This window comes from Tripterygium wilfordii, chromosome 16 (assembly GCF_013401445.1).
Source record: "Tripterygium wilfordii isolate XIE 37 chromosome 16, ASM1340144v1, whole genome shotgun sequence".
In the NCBI taxonomy this organism is placed as follows: domain Eukaryota; kingdom Viridiplantae; phylum Streptophyta; class Magnoliopsida; order Celastrales; family Celastraceae; genus Tripterygium; species Tripterygium wilfordii.
In genome coordinates this window covers 1,821,903-1,835,923 of record NC_052247.1, presented here as the reverse complement: position 1 = coordinate 1,835,923, position 14,021 = coordinate 1,821,903, and the positions used below count along the sequence as shown (strand labels likewise).

General features: G+C 37.1%; 1 protein-coding gene across 2 annotated transcripts; it reads right to left on the bottom strand.

Moving 5' to 3' along the window:
* Positions 1-420: 420 nt before the first annotated feature.
* On the bottom strand, positions 421-13,498 carry LOC119980529 (TBC1 domain family member 2B-like). Of its 2 annotated transcripts, XM_038823258.1 has the most exons (19): positions 13,208-13,498; positions 12,289-12,358; positions 11,317-11,940; positions 11,013-11,198; positions 10,774-10,887; positions 9,593-9,651; positions 9,287-9,353; positions 9,089-9,140; positions 8,886-8,978; positions 8,640-8,723; positions 8,261-8,485; positions 8,061-8,173; positions 6,367-6,428; positions 5,118-5,187; positions 4,128-4,208; positions 3,924-4,025; positions 2,608-2,732; positions 2,050-2,170; positions 421-964 (listed from the first exon to the last, which is right to left on the bottom strand). In XM_038823258.1, exons 1-19 carry the CDS (start codon positions 13,270-13,272, stop codon positions 848-850), a joined length of 2,430 nt encoding a protein of 809 aa, XP_038679186.1. In that variant the 5' UTR covers positions 13,273-13,498; the 3' UTR covers positions 421-847. The 2 variants fall into 2 exon arrangements, with proteins under 2 accessions (XP_038679186.1, XP_038679187.1); XM_038823259.1 differs by lacking the exons at positions 12,289-12,358; positions 13,208-13,498 and having other exon boundaries at positions 11,317-11,717; positions 11,812-11,940.
* Positions 13,499-14,021: the final 523 nt, after the last annotated feature.

Genomic DNA, 14,021 nt, shown 5'->3' with positions numbered 1-14,021 from the left:
AAAAGACTTAAAACTCTTTCTAGGGTCGTTTCTTAGTGAAGCTGTCTGTGACTGAAGTGCCTTCTCCTGTTCTCAACTACAAATAAATATGCAAAAGCCAGAAATGTTTTTTCTTTCTTGAGCAATGTAAAACGACAGCTGCAATTTATGCGACATTTCAGATTAGAGCAGTTAAGCAATGCTTCCAAGCCTCACCTTGTATTCATGAAATCTCTCATCTACGAGTCCCAACAAGAATGACACAACCCAACAGGAATGACAAAGTAACTAATTTTAACATGGTATCTTAGGCTCTTAGCAGGAAATCTTAGGTTCAAATCTTAGATTCCGCAATTGCTAAAGGAAATGAACCAAACACAACCTTTTCAAGGACTAATCTGAATTGAACAAATTAACATCAAAAGTCATTCAGAATGTTTATACAATTAAGCATCAGCACACAAGGATAGGGAACTAGAAAGCCAACCCCAAATTATACAAGGCCTTTTATAATACATCAAGTAACAAGAAAAACTCTAGTGGAAAATAATAACTAAGAAAACCAAGGATTCCCAGAGGCCGAGTGGCTTATGTATCCAGCGGATGCAAAGATTATACAATTGTTTTACCCTTGATCTCATGTTTCTTACATTCTACTTTTCTTCTATTCTATCATTCATTATTACAACATAATGAACAAACAATAAATGGATATTAGCTCTACCTTCTTCACTATGTCCAAAATTTACATACAAATAACTAATCAATGAACTCACATAGGTACAGAAAAAACATCCTCCAACCCAACAACATTCAAAGGTTGAAGGTGAAGAAAGGAAATGCAAGGGGAAGACAGCCTTGAAATTCTCTACTCCTTGTCTTCTACTTGAATGCCATTAGCATCTTTTTGCTCAACTGTATGACTCTGTTGCTCGTTAGAACAACTGTTGTTGCTTGGCTCGTCTACCTTGGCGGGGCTGCCCTGCTGCACTCAATCAGCACACTATGAGTTGAAAGCGCAAAGCAACAATCATGCTAAAGATATGTTGAGACAGAAAATACATAGTAAAGCTACTTGTACCGTTCACACACCATATCAACAAAAACGAAATGGATAATAATCAATCTAACAGGGACTTAAAAAGCATCAGACTAGTATACTGTTTGTTTTATTGCAGCATTGTAAACCCCTGTTGGCTATATTCCAATATTTCAAAAAATTCATAAAAAGACTACTTTTATACCATTCGCATGGATGTCATCAATGATCAAACGACTGATTTCCATACAGAAACCGCCAGTCATCTCAATAGGAATTGCAACCCTTTCTCCAAAACAATAACAAAAATAATAATAAAAACTTGTTCCGACAATTTGGATGGTCAGTAACTTGTCCAGCAAAAACAATTAATAATCCGGAAAAATTATTAATGACAAGAAGTTAAGGTTTTAAATGATGATAATCTCACACGACAACATAAAATCATCCCCATGCACTTTCAGACAATGACCAAAAAAATTGAAATCTGCTAATAAAGATTTACTTTCTACAATAATCAATTATCACACCCATCATGCCCACAACCTGAACAGCTGTCTTGTTAAAGATTAGAGAATAAGTATGTGCTAATCAGACGTAAGCTCCCTGGTTACCTCATGACAAGTAACCAATACTTTGACAATTCCTTGGTTACCTCATAACAAATAACCAATACTTTGACAAAAGGCAGGCAATTCAACACATCATACTTCTACAATAGAACAAGAGTTAAAACAAAGGAAGTGCAATCACAATGCAGTATATCTATATTTTTCTTCAATGATGGGTTATCTCTACGACTGCGTCAATTGAAAAGGTTGCCAGATGTTTACTGGGAATTCAACAAGTCCATAGATTTCTAAGAGCTTTTGATTAAAGATCCTGAGTAGAGTTCTACTTCACAGTCTAAAAAGATTTTCTACCATGTTCTGGCCATATGGAGCTTAAATCTATGTTTGATGCTTTGTCTATTGTCCTATTTGTCAGCCAGACAAAAAGCATCATCAACAGCAGAATGGTACATAACTAACCTTGTTTCTGTCACGCCAGCCAAGTCCAAATGGTCGAGCTAGCAAGCTAATTTTTCTTGTAGGCGGGTCTTGCGTGACATCTTGATTGCTGTCTATTGAGGAAGAATTGGAATGCAAAGATCTACAAACCAAACAAGACCAGAACAAAAAAAAAAAGTAAGCTTCAACTGATAGTGCCAACAAATGCAATAAGTTAGATATCTAACCATGAAGAAGTACTTTTTTTGCTTTCTTTTTTGTTTTTTAGCCAGCACCATGAAGAAGTACTTTAACATCTATGGAATGATGCATGTGAGCATTCTTATTATTCTCTCAAGAAAACAAGGGAGGCATGCTGTTAATATTTTGCACTGGAAATAGGTAAGGCAACAACAGATCTATTTCTTTCAAAGATGATAAATCAATTCATTAACAAAGTGCACCAAGGGGTCTAAATACAAAGCATATAACAAGCTAGAAAGTAAAAACAACAACATTAAAAAATGAGATACATGGAGCAAAGGAAATGAAACATCATCCAGGTATAAAAAATTGGCACAAGCAAAAATCACCACGAACCGGGGAGATGGTTGTGCTTTAAGTTGGCCAGATTGATACTGCAATGTAGCTTCCAACATCGATTCTGCCATAACTGCTCTTTTCTCCATTTCAGCAAGTGAAGCAAGGGCCTCTTCATATTTATTCTGACAACGTTATAAACACTGGTACCGTTAAAGTGCAGACTGGCACACAAAGCACAAGGAATGAACATATATAATTATAGTAAATGAATGCTCCATTATATTCCCAAAATCACAAAATTGGCTCACACAATCAAAATTGAAAAAAGCAAAGAGAAGAAAACAATGCCTTTTAGCATTAGTTTATGCATCAAAAAATGAAGGTAACTGTTCATTTGATTTACTCCTAAATTCCCAGTACAACACCGTTTAAAGATAAAAAAAAAAAAAAAGGTAAAAAACTCCCGTGCAACTCTACCACTGAGCCACATGCTCACCTGTGGAACCATTTAAACATAAAAAAAAATTAATTCCAAGAGAGCCTCTTGACATTAGAAACACAAGACAGGTGAAAGCATTTAAAGTCTTGTGCATGATGCATGCTGAAGTAGCACACCAGTATCAATCTAACTTTCAAGTTCAAGGCCTGCTTTAGGATTTTTAATCTGGTGTTCAAAGATAAACTAGGGTCGGAGATTTATGGTTTCTTTTTTATTTTCCCTCGACAAGGGTAGTTACACCAAAACTTCCAGCAAGTTGAGTAAACAAAGCCCATGCTCAACCCCAGGGCCCAGACCGTAAATATAAAAAAGGAAAATAACTCGCTAGCGTACACTCAGAAAAACATAGCATAATAAAAATGAGCAGAACGTATAAACAAGAGCTACATGAATTACTCCAGCAATAGCAAGGAAAGAAGCCAAGCGGAGGATAACGGATGCTAACAAAGACCAAAGAAATTTCATGGTAATATTGAATTTACACTGGAAAAAATGTAGAGCAAGTGCTTTGAGGCTCTTCAAAAGTGTTGGGCAAAGGGGTTTAGGTGATATGCACAGCAACTTCTTAAAAAATGATTCCACGCATGATTAAAAATGGTCTTTCTCCAGATCTCAAATGGGAGCAGTGAACAACTAAAAGAGTATGATTCACAATGAAATAATAGAATTTCCAACAATAAAAGATAAATGCTTTGCAGGACCTTAATCAAGATCAACAGACTGTATCATGTGTACAAAATAAAACTGCAAGAACATTTATTCGTAAGAAAATTTTAGGAAAACTAATTAAGAAAGGGCGTACAAAAGTGAAACCTTATCAACAAGTTTAAGCGGAACGCGGAAAAGAATGAGAGAGAGAGAGAGAGAGAGAGACCTCGAGCACTTGAACAACACATCGTTGAGCCGCTGCGTCGTCCTCAGCAAATCTGCGAGCATCTTCTGTAACCTTCTGCTCATGCTCTACTCGCATTAAGACCTATGAAAATAAGTTTCACAATTACACCAAAAAGGGTATAGTAATATAAAATAATCACCTCCACAAGATGATGAGATAATTGAACATCCGCCAAAACTGAACCTGAAGCATGGCATTTTCTTGCTCTTGCTTATCAGCAAGGGCCCTTCGAAGTTCAATAACTTCCTCCTCTAACTGCTCAACCTAAAGATCATAATGGATATTCAATATGTGAAGAAATTGAGAGTCAGAAAACACAACATAAAATAGTAAATACCACAGAATGTCATTTTCATTAGTTATATAATCAAATTATCAAAGAAACAGATTCATATTTAAACAACAAGAAATCAAATTTTTCTATAACTTCTGAATTTCAGACCAAGATAATGCAAGAGAACCACTACACGACTTACCCAACACACTACTAGTACCAGGATACTAAACAATTTTCATGCCTCACATAAGTGGGACACTAAAGTCAGCAATTAAAAGCACTGAGTGAGTTTACAGCATCCGAAATGGATACGGCTATTTCACAGGGGTTGAAAGAACCATAATCTACCCAAAATTTTCATTACAAGAACTAAGTCTTATTTCTTTCCCTAGCACTCATTTCTCACTAATTATCCGTCCATATGTGATGAAGTTATTATTTGTAATAGGATCGTTTCAACAGCTTTGCTAAGGAAATTGAGATGCAATGCACAAAGCTCCAGCAACCCTGAAGAGAATGGGAGAACAAATATGTGCAGCTCTATTCCATATTTAAAGCAACTCTTCCCATGGTTTGAACATAAGACACCTAGGTTGCAGTGAAGCAACTTCACTGCTGCTTAAGGGTTGCAATGGAGGATTGTTTTACTGACATGTTCACTTTTAAAACTAATACTTCAAGCATCTGTCAGTATAACATTTTCCCTGTTTTTTTTACAGTTACACCTTTTTTTTTCCATTTTTGAATGAAATCAATCATGATATCTGTTGCCTTTAACCAATCACCTTTAACATTTTAGTTCCTCAACGACAGCACCAAAATCAAACATATCCTGCATAAAAAACAAAGAAAATGAAGAAGAAAAACTATCATGAGCGAAGTTATAAAGGATATACCCGAGCACTCAGTTGCCGTCGATTATCCTGCTTCACCATCTCCATCAAAGCCATCTCCAGCTCCTCAGCTCTGAAATTTTTTGGAAATGATATAAAAAGGAAGGCAACTCCATACTATCTGTACATAATAATAAAGGAAAAAAAATGTACAACTGGAGTATATGACAACTGCCAGATGACGCCCTAAAGAAGCATTGCAAAAATACTTCTAAACTTTCCTGAAGTCTTTGCCTCCTATACACAAGAACCTCCATCTGTTGTTCTAAGCATGTATATTCCTAGACAATACTCAATTATTTTACAATGCCTTACTAAGAGATGATTGTACGCCAAGGTCTAGCAAAGACGAAATTGTTAGTCAAACTACAGAAAATGAAATTCTGAGAGTTTAAAACAAACTACTCCAACAGAAATAATCAGAAGCCTAGGAAATAGTATAATGTCACCTTTGGTAGCTGAAACAGAGTGTTCCATTTAAGCCTCTTTTCCTTAAAATTTAGTTCAATACCAATGAAGCATAGAATGAGAATTTGAAAATTCTAAGCTATTATCTAACGTGGAAGGAATGAATTTTTAAAGGAAAGTACGTGTTAATTAAATGTTCTACCAGATCGAATTATAATATGATATTCAAAATGGTAAGTTGAATCTTAGGCAAGTTTAATTACTAGATTTATTTTTGCGGTTCCAGAAAATGTACTGTCATATTTCTTCCTCTATATATGTTCAACACTTGCAGCCATCGATTGGACTATATGAAAGCATTAAAGCTCCCTCCACCAAAAAAACAGCACCAATTAACCATGACTCTTCAAGAACCAGAACACATGGTTAAACCAACGAAAATGCTCCACCCATCTAATTTCCAGAAGATAAATACAAAGGCTCATCACAGATTTTACACCCACGCCCATTCTAGTTCCCTCCCATTTCAAGGAACAAAGCATCCAAAAGACAACTTGGGATGACATTTCAGCCAAGATTTTCCTGGCCACCAGATAAAAATGTCCTCACAGTCACAGGTATGAAGTGAAGATTTTTTGATGGCACATAACAACAAGGTTTCTAAAAGACATAAGGTTTGCATCAGAAAGGATTCATAAAAATCACTTTTTTTCATACAAGATTAATACTATTATGCGGCAGCGGAGCTATTCCCAATAAGTTCAGAACATGGAAAAAGAAAACACCTCTCAATAGCAGAGAATCCATAAAGTATGAAGCCACACACCACAACGGGAGCACTAACCTTAGTTCAGCTGATCTCTTCTCCTCCAGCAATTTGCACAACTCAACCTTTAACCACACCACCTGAATATATATCATAAATTAAGAGCCACCCATCATGAAGAAATTTCTTAAATATACCATTTTAACAATTTTCAAACTACTAAATTGGCTGAAGGTAAACTATTATCAATAAAGAAGATTAAACATAATCCACGAATTGATAAAAGCATGCAGAGCTTATCAACACAAACCTCATAGAAAAGAGCAGCAAGAGCTCACTGGAAATAAAATTCAAACGAGTATTCATAGTGGGGACACAGTTTCCCCTAACAATTTCAGGGGAAAGCTTGACATATCATGTTTAAAAGGGTAGCAAAGAAAATTGGAAATAACATTGAAAGGAGATAACACAGTTCCCTTCAACAATTTCAGAGGGAAGCTTGACATGCCATATTTAGACATTGTCCAACTGAAGACACAACGTATTAAATTAAAGCAAACAGGCTCCAATGCGGCAATGCCAGCTTATTTCTACAAGTTCTTCTCCAGCATAATATCTTTCAGGATGCAAATAACCACAAATACATTAAATTTTTCTGTCAGATAAAAAAAGTTTACCTCCTTATGGCACCCACAACCAAACTATTTTATTATATTAGGTTTCTTTTATTAAAGGCATCATTTATATATATATTAGTGTCCCCATGGCATGCTAGATGAGCTTTTGTTGTTTTTATCTTTTACAACTGTTACTTGACGGGATCAGTATGTACACCTCTATGACAATTTTCCCTATTCAATCCCTGGCAGGCTGGCACCCATGACAAGGGTCCGGCAAGTAGACGTGGCAGGTTGCGTGGGGGAGCTGGTGGGACCACATGCAATGCCCCCGATCCACAGTATTGCCAGGTTGGCTCCATACCAGATGTTAGATGTAGTGTTTCAACCCAATAGACCAGTTTGAAAGGAGAATTAGTCACCCATTCCAATAACCATTAACCACATAACACACACAGATGTGGAATCAGGCAATCAGCAAACACCACGTCTACGCCCTTGTGACAGATAGAGAAAACCAATGCTTCCCAGTTCCCACTATGTGGATTATGGGATTAAAGCTTCAGCACGCTCAAAACTGTAATTGAGTGCACGTGCAACAAATTTTTTGTCCTTCAGCCAGATAAGTGGCAGTACTCAATTACAGTCTCCAAAAGGTGTGGACAGGATACTTGGAACACCCCAGCTTTGATTTTGCCTACATTAGATGATGGGGGAATGATTTAGGAGCTTGCATAATTTGTTTTGGATGTGGCCCTCTTATTCTATACATCTTATCTTTTGCATTTGGGTCTTATTTTGGTTTAATATGCTGTTGGGATTTAACTTGGCCATTAGTACTAAAAGTGCATTCATACAAGCTTATTAGGGTTAAGTCATATAAGCCCATATAAGGATGTGACGTTTTATTCAAATATGACGACTGATTACAACTTCTCATGGTTTATGGTGCAATCATCTGTTAAGCCGAGGAACCTTAGGTGTGATTGTTAGGTTTGTTTCTTCAAATCTCGAATTCCCAAATCCTACAACATCCCCAGAAGACAATTAACTACATGGATAAACATCTTGAGCGTTAAGGCAGAAATATTTACCCTCGTCAATTGTAAACAATAGAAGTTAATGGTCATCCAAATAAGCAAAAAAGTAAGCTACCTGGTCTTGAAGATCTGGGACAGAGTCCATCTCCCCATCCCCTGTCAGGCTCATAAGAACAACATCTGTGTTAGTAGATCCTGACTCTGACCGAGATAAATCACCACTCGTCTCTGCATCAATAATCCATCAGCTTTATTTGTTTCAATCAGCACTGATTTAGGATCATGCTTAAAATTATACAGTTAAGATACACAGACCTTGAGAATCCCTCCCTGCTTGAAGCCCCTTTGATCTCTCCTCCATTGCAGCTATAACTGCTGGCCGATGTTTCTCTCTTAACTCGGATAATCTGGTCTCAGTTACATTTTGGTAACCCATACAAGCAGTCAACACTAGCTGACTGCTGTCAAAGGTTGAGCCGGCTAATGACTGTAACAAAGTAACTGCATCTCCAGCATCCTTAGTTGTAACCAATGCAGGACCTGCAAAGTACTGAGCAAAATTAAAAGTTTTTAAAAATTATATAAGCCAACAATGATACAAATTTGCCTCAAATTGAAGTAGTACCTATAAATCATCATAAAAGAAAACAAAGAAGAAAAAATAATATAAAAAACACAACATTTCTCTCGGTACCATATAACTCCATTAATGCAAGAGCTGTTCTAAATAGCATGACACGGTTTCCTTCAAACAGAAGCACATCCCAGACTCGAAGAACTGCAGTCATGAGAAAACTCTCAGATGAGAAATCTGTGTGAAGCTATAAAACAACCCATGCAAATCATATCAGAGCCACTTCAGAAAGGGATTTCTGACACATGCATTCCTCAATAAAACCAAACAACATTCATTCTTCGAAGATACAGTATAAAACCTGACCACTTTCCCATGGAAGTTTGTTTGTAAATATGGAAAGGAACCACGGTCCAGTAACCCATCCCACTTGTACTCCCAGGTAATCAAGATGATTGACTGAAGCAGCATAAAAGTGACATGAGAAACCACTAACAAACATCATAATTCATAAATGAAACACTTCCAGAACGCGAAAACAAATGAAAAATAGAAGCAAAAAAGCAAACCAAGTTTAGGAAATCTCTCGCGCACCAAATCCTCAAAAACAAGTTGGTCAACCTGAGAAAATGGAAAACATTATCGGGATACCCATCTGCGGCTGTTAACTGATAAACTAAAACCTCATTATCAGGTACCATACAAGGAGAAACAACACATAGAGAAAGCAGGTAATTAAAAAGAAACAAAACGAAAGAAAACTTTACCTGATGTTCTATCATCTTTTCTGAGTAGTAGCCATCAAAGTATTCATCAATAATGCCCATCAATGCCCTGAGAATTTTAAAACTATTTAAATGCCACGTAAAGAATAACGAGGAAAATGAGAAGAATGCTGTGGAAATAGAACATCGCATCATGCATCATGCCAGAAAACCAATGAAAGTTTAAAAAATGTGAGTGTACAGAAGAAAAAAAACAAGGTTCACAATGATTTTGTATAACTAACCATCCAGAGATTTGGAAACAAGAGGCTATTAAATTAACAAAGTCAATGCAGTTTCTAAACCCACCAAAAGGCGTTTTCTTCAGGCATCAGCAGTAGTAATAAGCCAGCAAAGAAATTCATAGCCTGCATATAGATTAAAACCAAAAAGGAATTAGAACCAGTTGCTATGTGAGGATGATTAACTTCATTGAGTACAACATGTTATCTAACATTCTAACCATCAGTGACGGCATAAAAATAGCCTCTTCTTACATTGAAGTACCAAATAGATTAGTCAAATTTACTTTTAAAATCCTGGCTCAGTGATATACAAGATCGAATTAAGACACATTAGGAAGGGCAGACGGAGATGGTGAGGGGACAAAGAGAGTTTGAGTAAGGAGGTTTGGGCTTTTCTTAACAGACTAACCAGAAATAAATTATCAATATTAGCAACTATGCCTTTTAATAAGGATTAATTATGTCTAGTTCTAGCCAGTGCCATATATTGATTTATGTTTTTTAGGGGTCAAAGTAGCGTCTTAGAAGGAAAGTTTGACAAAATTAGGATTCTCCAAGAGTCTGTCAACCTAATATAAATAGTCTCATAAGATTCCTTATAAAGCAGTTTCTTTATCAATAATATCAAATTTCAGTGGTTAATTTAATCCTAGAGACTCATAGTATCTATTTAAGGTCCTTCTTCAATTCCCACAAGTTCATCAAATTGGCATTGGAGCCATGGTGTAGCAAGGTAGAAATCTTGATGCAAGAAGGCAACAGTTTCAGAAAAGGAGATGGGTGAGATACAGCATATGATAGAAGATATTATGCTTGCATGCCAAAATCTTGTAAGGTGATTCAGTTTGCCATATTTCTTGCACCAAAATCTATAACCTTCCAAGAGAATAAGAGATTACCAAAGGTTGAGATCGGCCTTCTTTTGTCATCTATTTGTCAAGCAGGGAAGGAAAGAAGGAAGGTTTTGAGTCTTTTAGGTTTAAATTTATGATGATGTGGCACTGCTGCACTGTTGAAGTGTCCAATAAATGAACAGTACAGGTTCAGCAATTGTAGGGTGTATTTCTGATCTCCTATTGTAAGGTAAGCCGAAGCCGAGTCCATGCACGATGTTGCTTATAGTAAAATGTGCCATAATTTTGAAACAGATCTTGTCAAATATGTCCTTAGCACTTTAGTTACAAAATTACCAAAGGAAAAAAGCATGAATCATTTTGTGAGTGACAATTTAGAAAAGACAAATACCTGACAGTACCCAACTGAGGGATTGTGTCTAGCATAGGCAGTAAGCAACCGCCTCAAGGCATTCCTACCATCATCATCCAAACAGGGATGACCTGGGAAGGTCCGAGGCAAGTCCTGCATTTTTAGACCACAAAAACTGAAGAAACTAGTATTGATAGTACTACACATGAAAGAAGCATACAGATACTGAAAGAAATTGAAACCCGATAGCCCAAAACTGAATACATGCATGTAATGACCTTCTCAATCTGCACTTTCCATTTCTCAGGCACACATGCAGAGTCTGTAGCTGAGCCCTTATTATCACCTTCTGACTGCAAGGTAGGTTGCTCAACTTTAGTAAAGGAATCAGTTTCCGGAGTAAGAAGATCATGGTAATACTTCTCATCTCGACGTGCCTTCACACCGACAAAGGCCTGCCAAAGCTGAAATCAGAAGCATACAGCGCTCGTTAAACTTATCCATGTAGAAGAAAATTTCATCAAAAGGAGAAAACACATTGAGTAAGGGAGCGCAGAGAGAGATTAGAAGAGCATAATCTACCTCCCCCCTAAGAGCCATGGGCACTCCTCCACGAACAAGAACATCCAACTCTTCTTTCCAAGGAAACAAAGATCCCAAGGGGACTGCATCAGCAGCAGTAACAGCTGAAGCAGAAATACTTAAATTGTCATTTGAAGCAGCATCCTGAATTGGATCTGACCTCTCCACATCGTAAAATTCATCCTCCGAGTCCTCCTCAGATGCTCCTCTTGCAGATCTAGCATCTTCAAAAGTAGATAGTGGTTTCATTCCATGATTACCTTGCTTTCCTTTAGATAAATTTCCCTTCTTCTTCACACGGATGCTCATCATATCTTCAATGGCTCGAAGCGACGGTCTAATCTCGGTCCATAACTGGACCCTGTGAGTTTTTTTCTCTGCATTGGACTGTAGCACCACCTCTGAACCATTTTTAGGGTATAAATCAGTATCACACTCTTTACTATTTAAATTATATCCCTCAACATCTTTTACCAAGTTATCAACTGCCTCTACCTCCACAGATTCAGCATGCAATGGCTTGTTTTCTATATGTGAAGATAATCCATTCACAGGCAATTGGGCAGACTCTGCTTGACATTCCAAGAAAGTATTCCACCTATCTGATCTTTCTTCCTCTTCCTCCTAAATCCATTGGAATAAACAAGGAAATCATTTTCCTCATCAAAAAATTTCTAAACTACACTTTCTGGCCACTTAAAAATAGGAAAATAAATAAAAGGAATATCCTAATACTAATATAATATGAATCTAGGACCCAAGAAAACTAGAAATTATACTCAAACAAGACTAACAGAATTGATTGACTCGTTATAATTAGAATTTAGAACATTAGTCATTCATTTCAAACCAAAATTATTCACTATCTCTACATACAAGTGTCTAATCTAATGGATTTTCAGAGAAGTCAAAACAAAAGGCACAAAGAAAATCTTCTAAAAAGGTAAATACTACAAGCAAGCACAAAAATACCTTATAGATGTTGGCATATTCTCGGTACCTTTGCACGTGTTGAGGTCTCACTGCAAAACCATATGTATCCCTGTCCAAAGCAAAGATAAGCTCTTGAGAGCAAACAAAATACTCTATTATACGATTAATAGATATTAAAATTTCAAATGCATTTTTTACCTTGACAAAAAAAAATCTAAGCCTAAGCTAAGCTACACTAGGGGAATTCGGTAAAAGGTAAAAATATAAACAACTCCCGTACATGGCTCCCACAATAGACAGGGTCGAGACAGACAGTATATACACTGATACGCAGACCTTACTAACTTGTGACCTCTAAATTACACCCCTGTAACTCTACCTTGTTCACGTGTAACTCTCTACCAGGGGAATAGGGGAATCCCAGGCACCACAAGTAAATGTTTCAAGCAAGTCCAAAATTCAACTCGAAATTACCTGCTCTCTGCTTCTAAAAGGCGTTGACTCAAACTTGACAACAACATATTCCACTCAAGAGCCCAATTCTACCATCCATATCGCTCAGCATTGTCTTAAAAAAAATCTCCACTGACCAAAATTTTCATGAACTAGAATCCTAAACTAAATTCATCACACTGATCCTAGCAAAAATTTCATGCCGCACTAGAACTAGAATCCTAAACTAAACTCATTACACCGACGCGATCAATTCCAACTTCCGATCAAGATTCTCAAGAAAACACAAACAAACAGGAAATCGAAGCACCGGAAGTTAAAACAATCCGATCATCAGGATCCAACAAGCTGACTCGCCAACTACAAAGTAACGATCGATGTGATCAAGGCAGTTGAACATCAAAATTCGGACGACATTCTAGTAATTATCCACAGAAATGGAAAGAAAAACCTTAGGGAACGCGTGGCGATACCGGAGAGGATAAGAGGCATAGAAGAACCGTACCTCTTGTTCTCTAAGGTGACGAGAGCGTTGACGGGATTGAGCACAGCCGGATCTTTCATTGCCATGGAAGGATTTGATTGGTCTGTGACGCTGAAACCGTGGGGTTCAATTGGCGAGAGATAAGCAGGATAGAGATCTGGCGCGCGGCTGCTTCTCCCTCTCTCTATTTCTTCCTTGATTTTCTGCAACTGAATGGAGCGCAGCGCGCGTGGGTTTAGTAGTGTGTGCCGGAGGGTTATGGGCAGTGGGATTGGCACATGCAAATGCAGTAAGCGAGATTAGCGTCACGTTAGTACACGTGGGACCCGATTTCTTAACACGGAGTCCCAGAATTTGCTTTTTAGCGGAGCCAAAGATGCAGGGCAAGAGTATTGTAGGTTGTGAATCCATGACGTTAATAGATAAATTGTTGAATAATGTATTGTTTCAACTTTTAAAAAAAAATAATAAATAATAATATTTAACACAGCTAATCCAATATTTTTCAAAATAAAAATAAATTGATCGCTATCAAATCATGAAATATTTCGAGTTTATATATAACATTTCAACCTTCGTTAGATTCAAGTATTCAACGACTAAGATAAGACGCGGATAAACTTATTTTGTATAACATTGCTAGCCTGTTTATTGCCATAAAGACAATAATTGGGAAGTATGGTGCAGGTGGGGCCCCAAACAAGTAGGCCTACTGTAAATGGCAACCATATCAATCCCAAAGAAAAAGTTGCACCTTTTCGTCGTGGGTCATGACCAATTTGACTTTTCCTTCACCTACCCTTTTTCATTTCATTGTTTATCTTACATGTAAAAG

Bases quoted from the DNA above. Each gene is read 5' to 3' on its own strand.
- LOC119980529 (XM_038823258.1), bottom strand. From the start codon at position 13,272: ATGGCAATGAAAGATCCGGCTGTGCTCAATCCCGTCAACGCTCTCGTC. The intron at 11,199-11,316 runs GTAGATTATGCT...TTCTGATTTCAG, and splicing joins CCATGGCTCTTAGGGGGGAG to CTTTGGCAGGCCTTTGTCGG. The intron at 4,026-4,127 runs GTTCAGTTTTGG...TTATTTTCATAG, and splicing joins AAGAAAATGCCATGCTTCAG to GTCTTAATGCGAGTAGAGCA.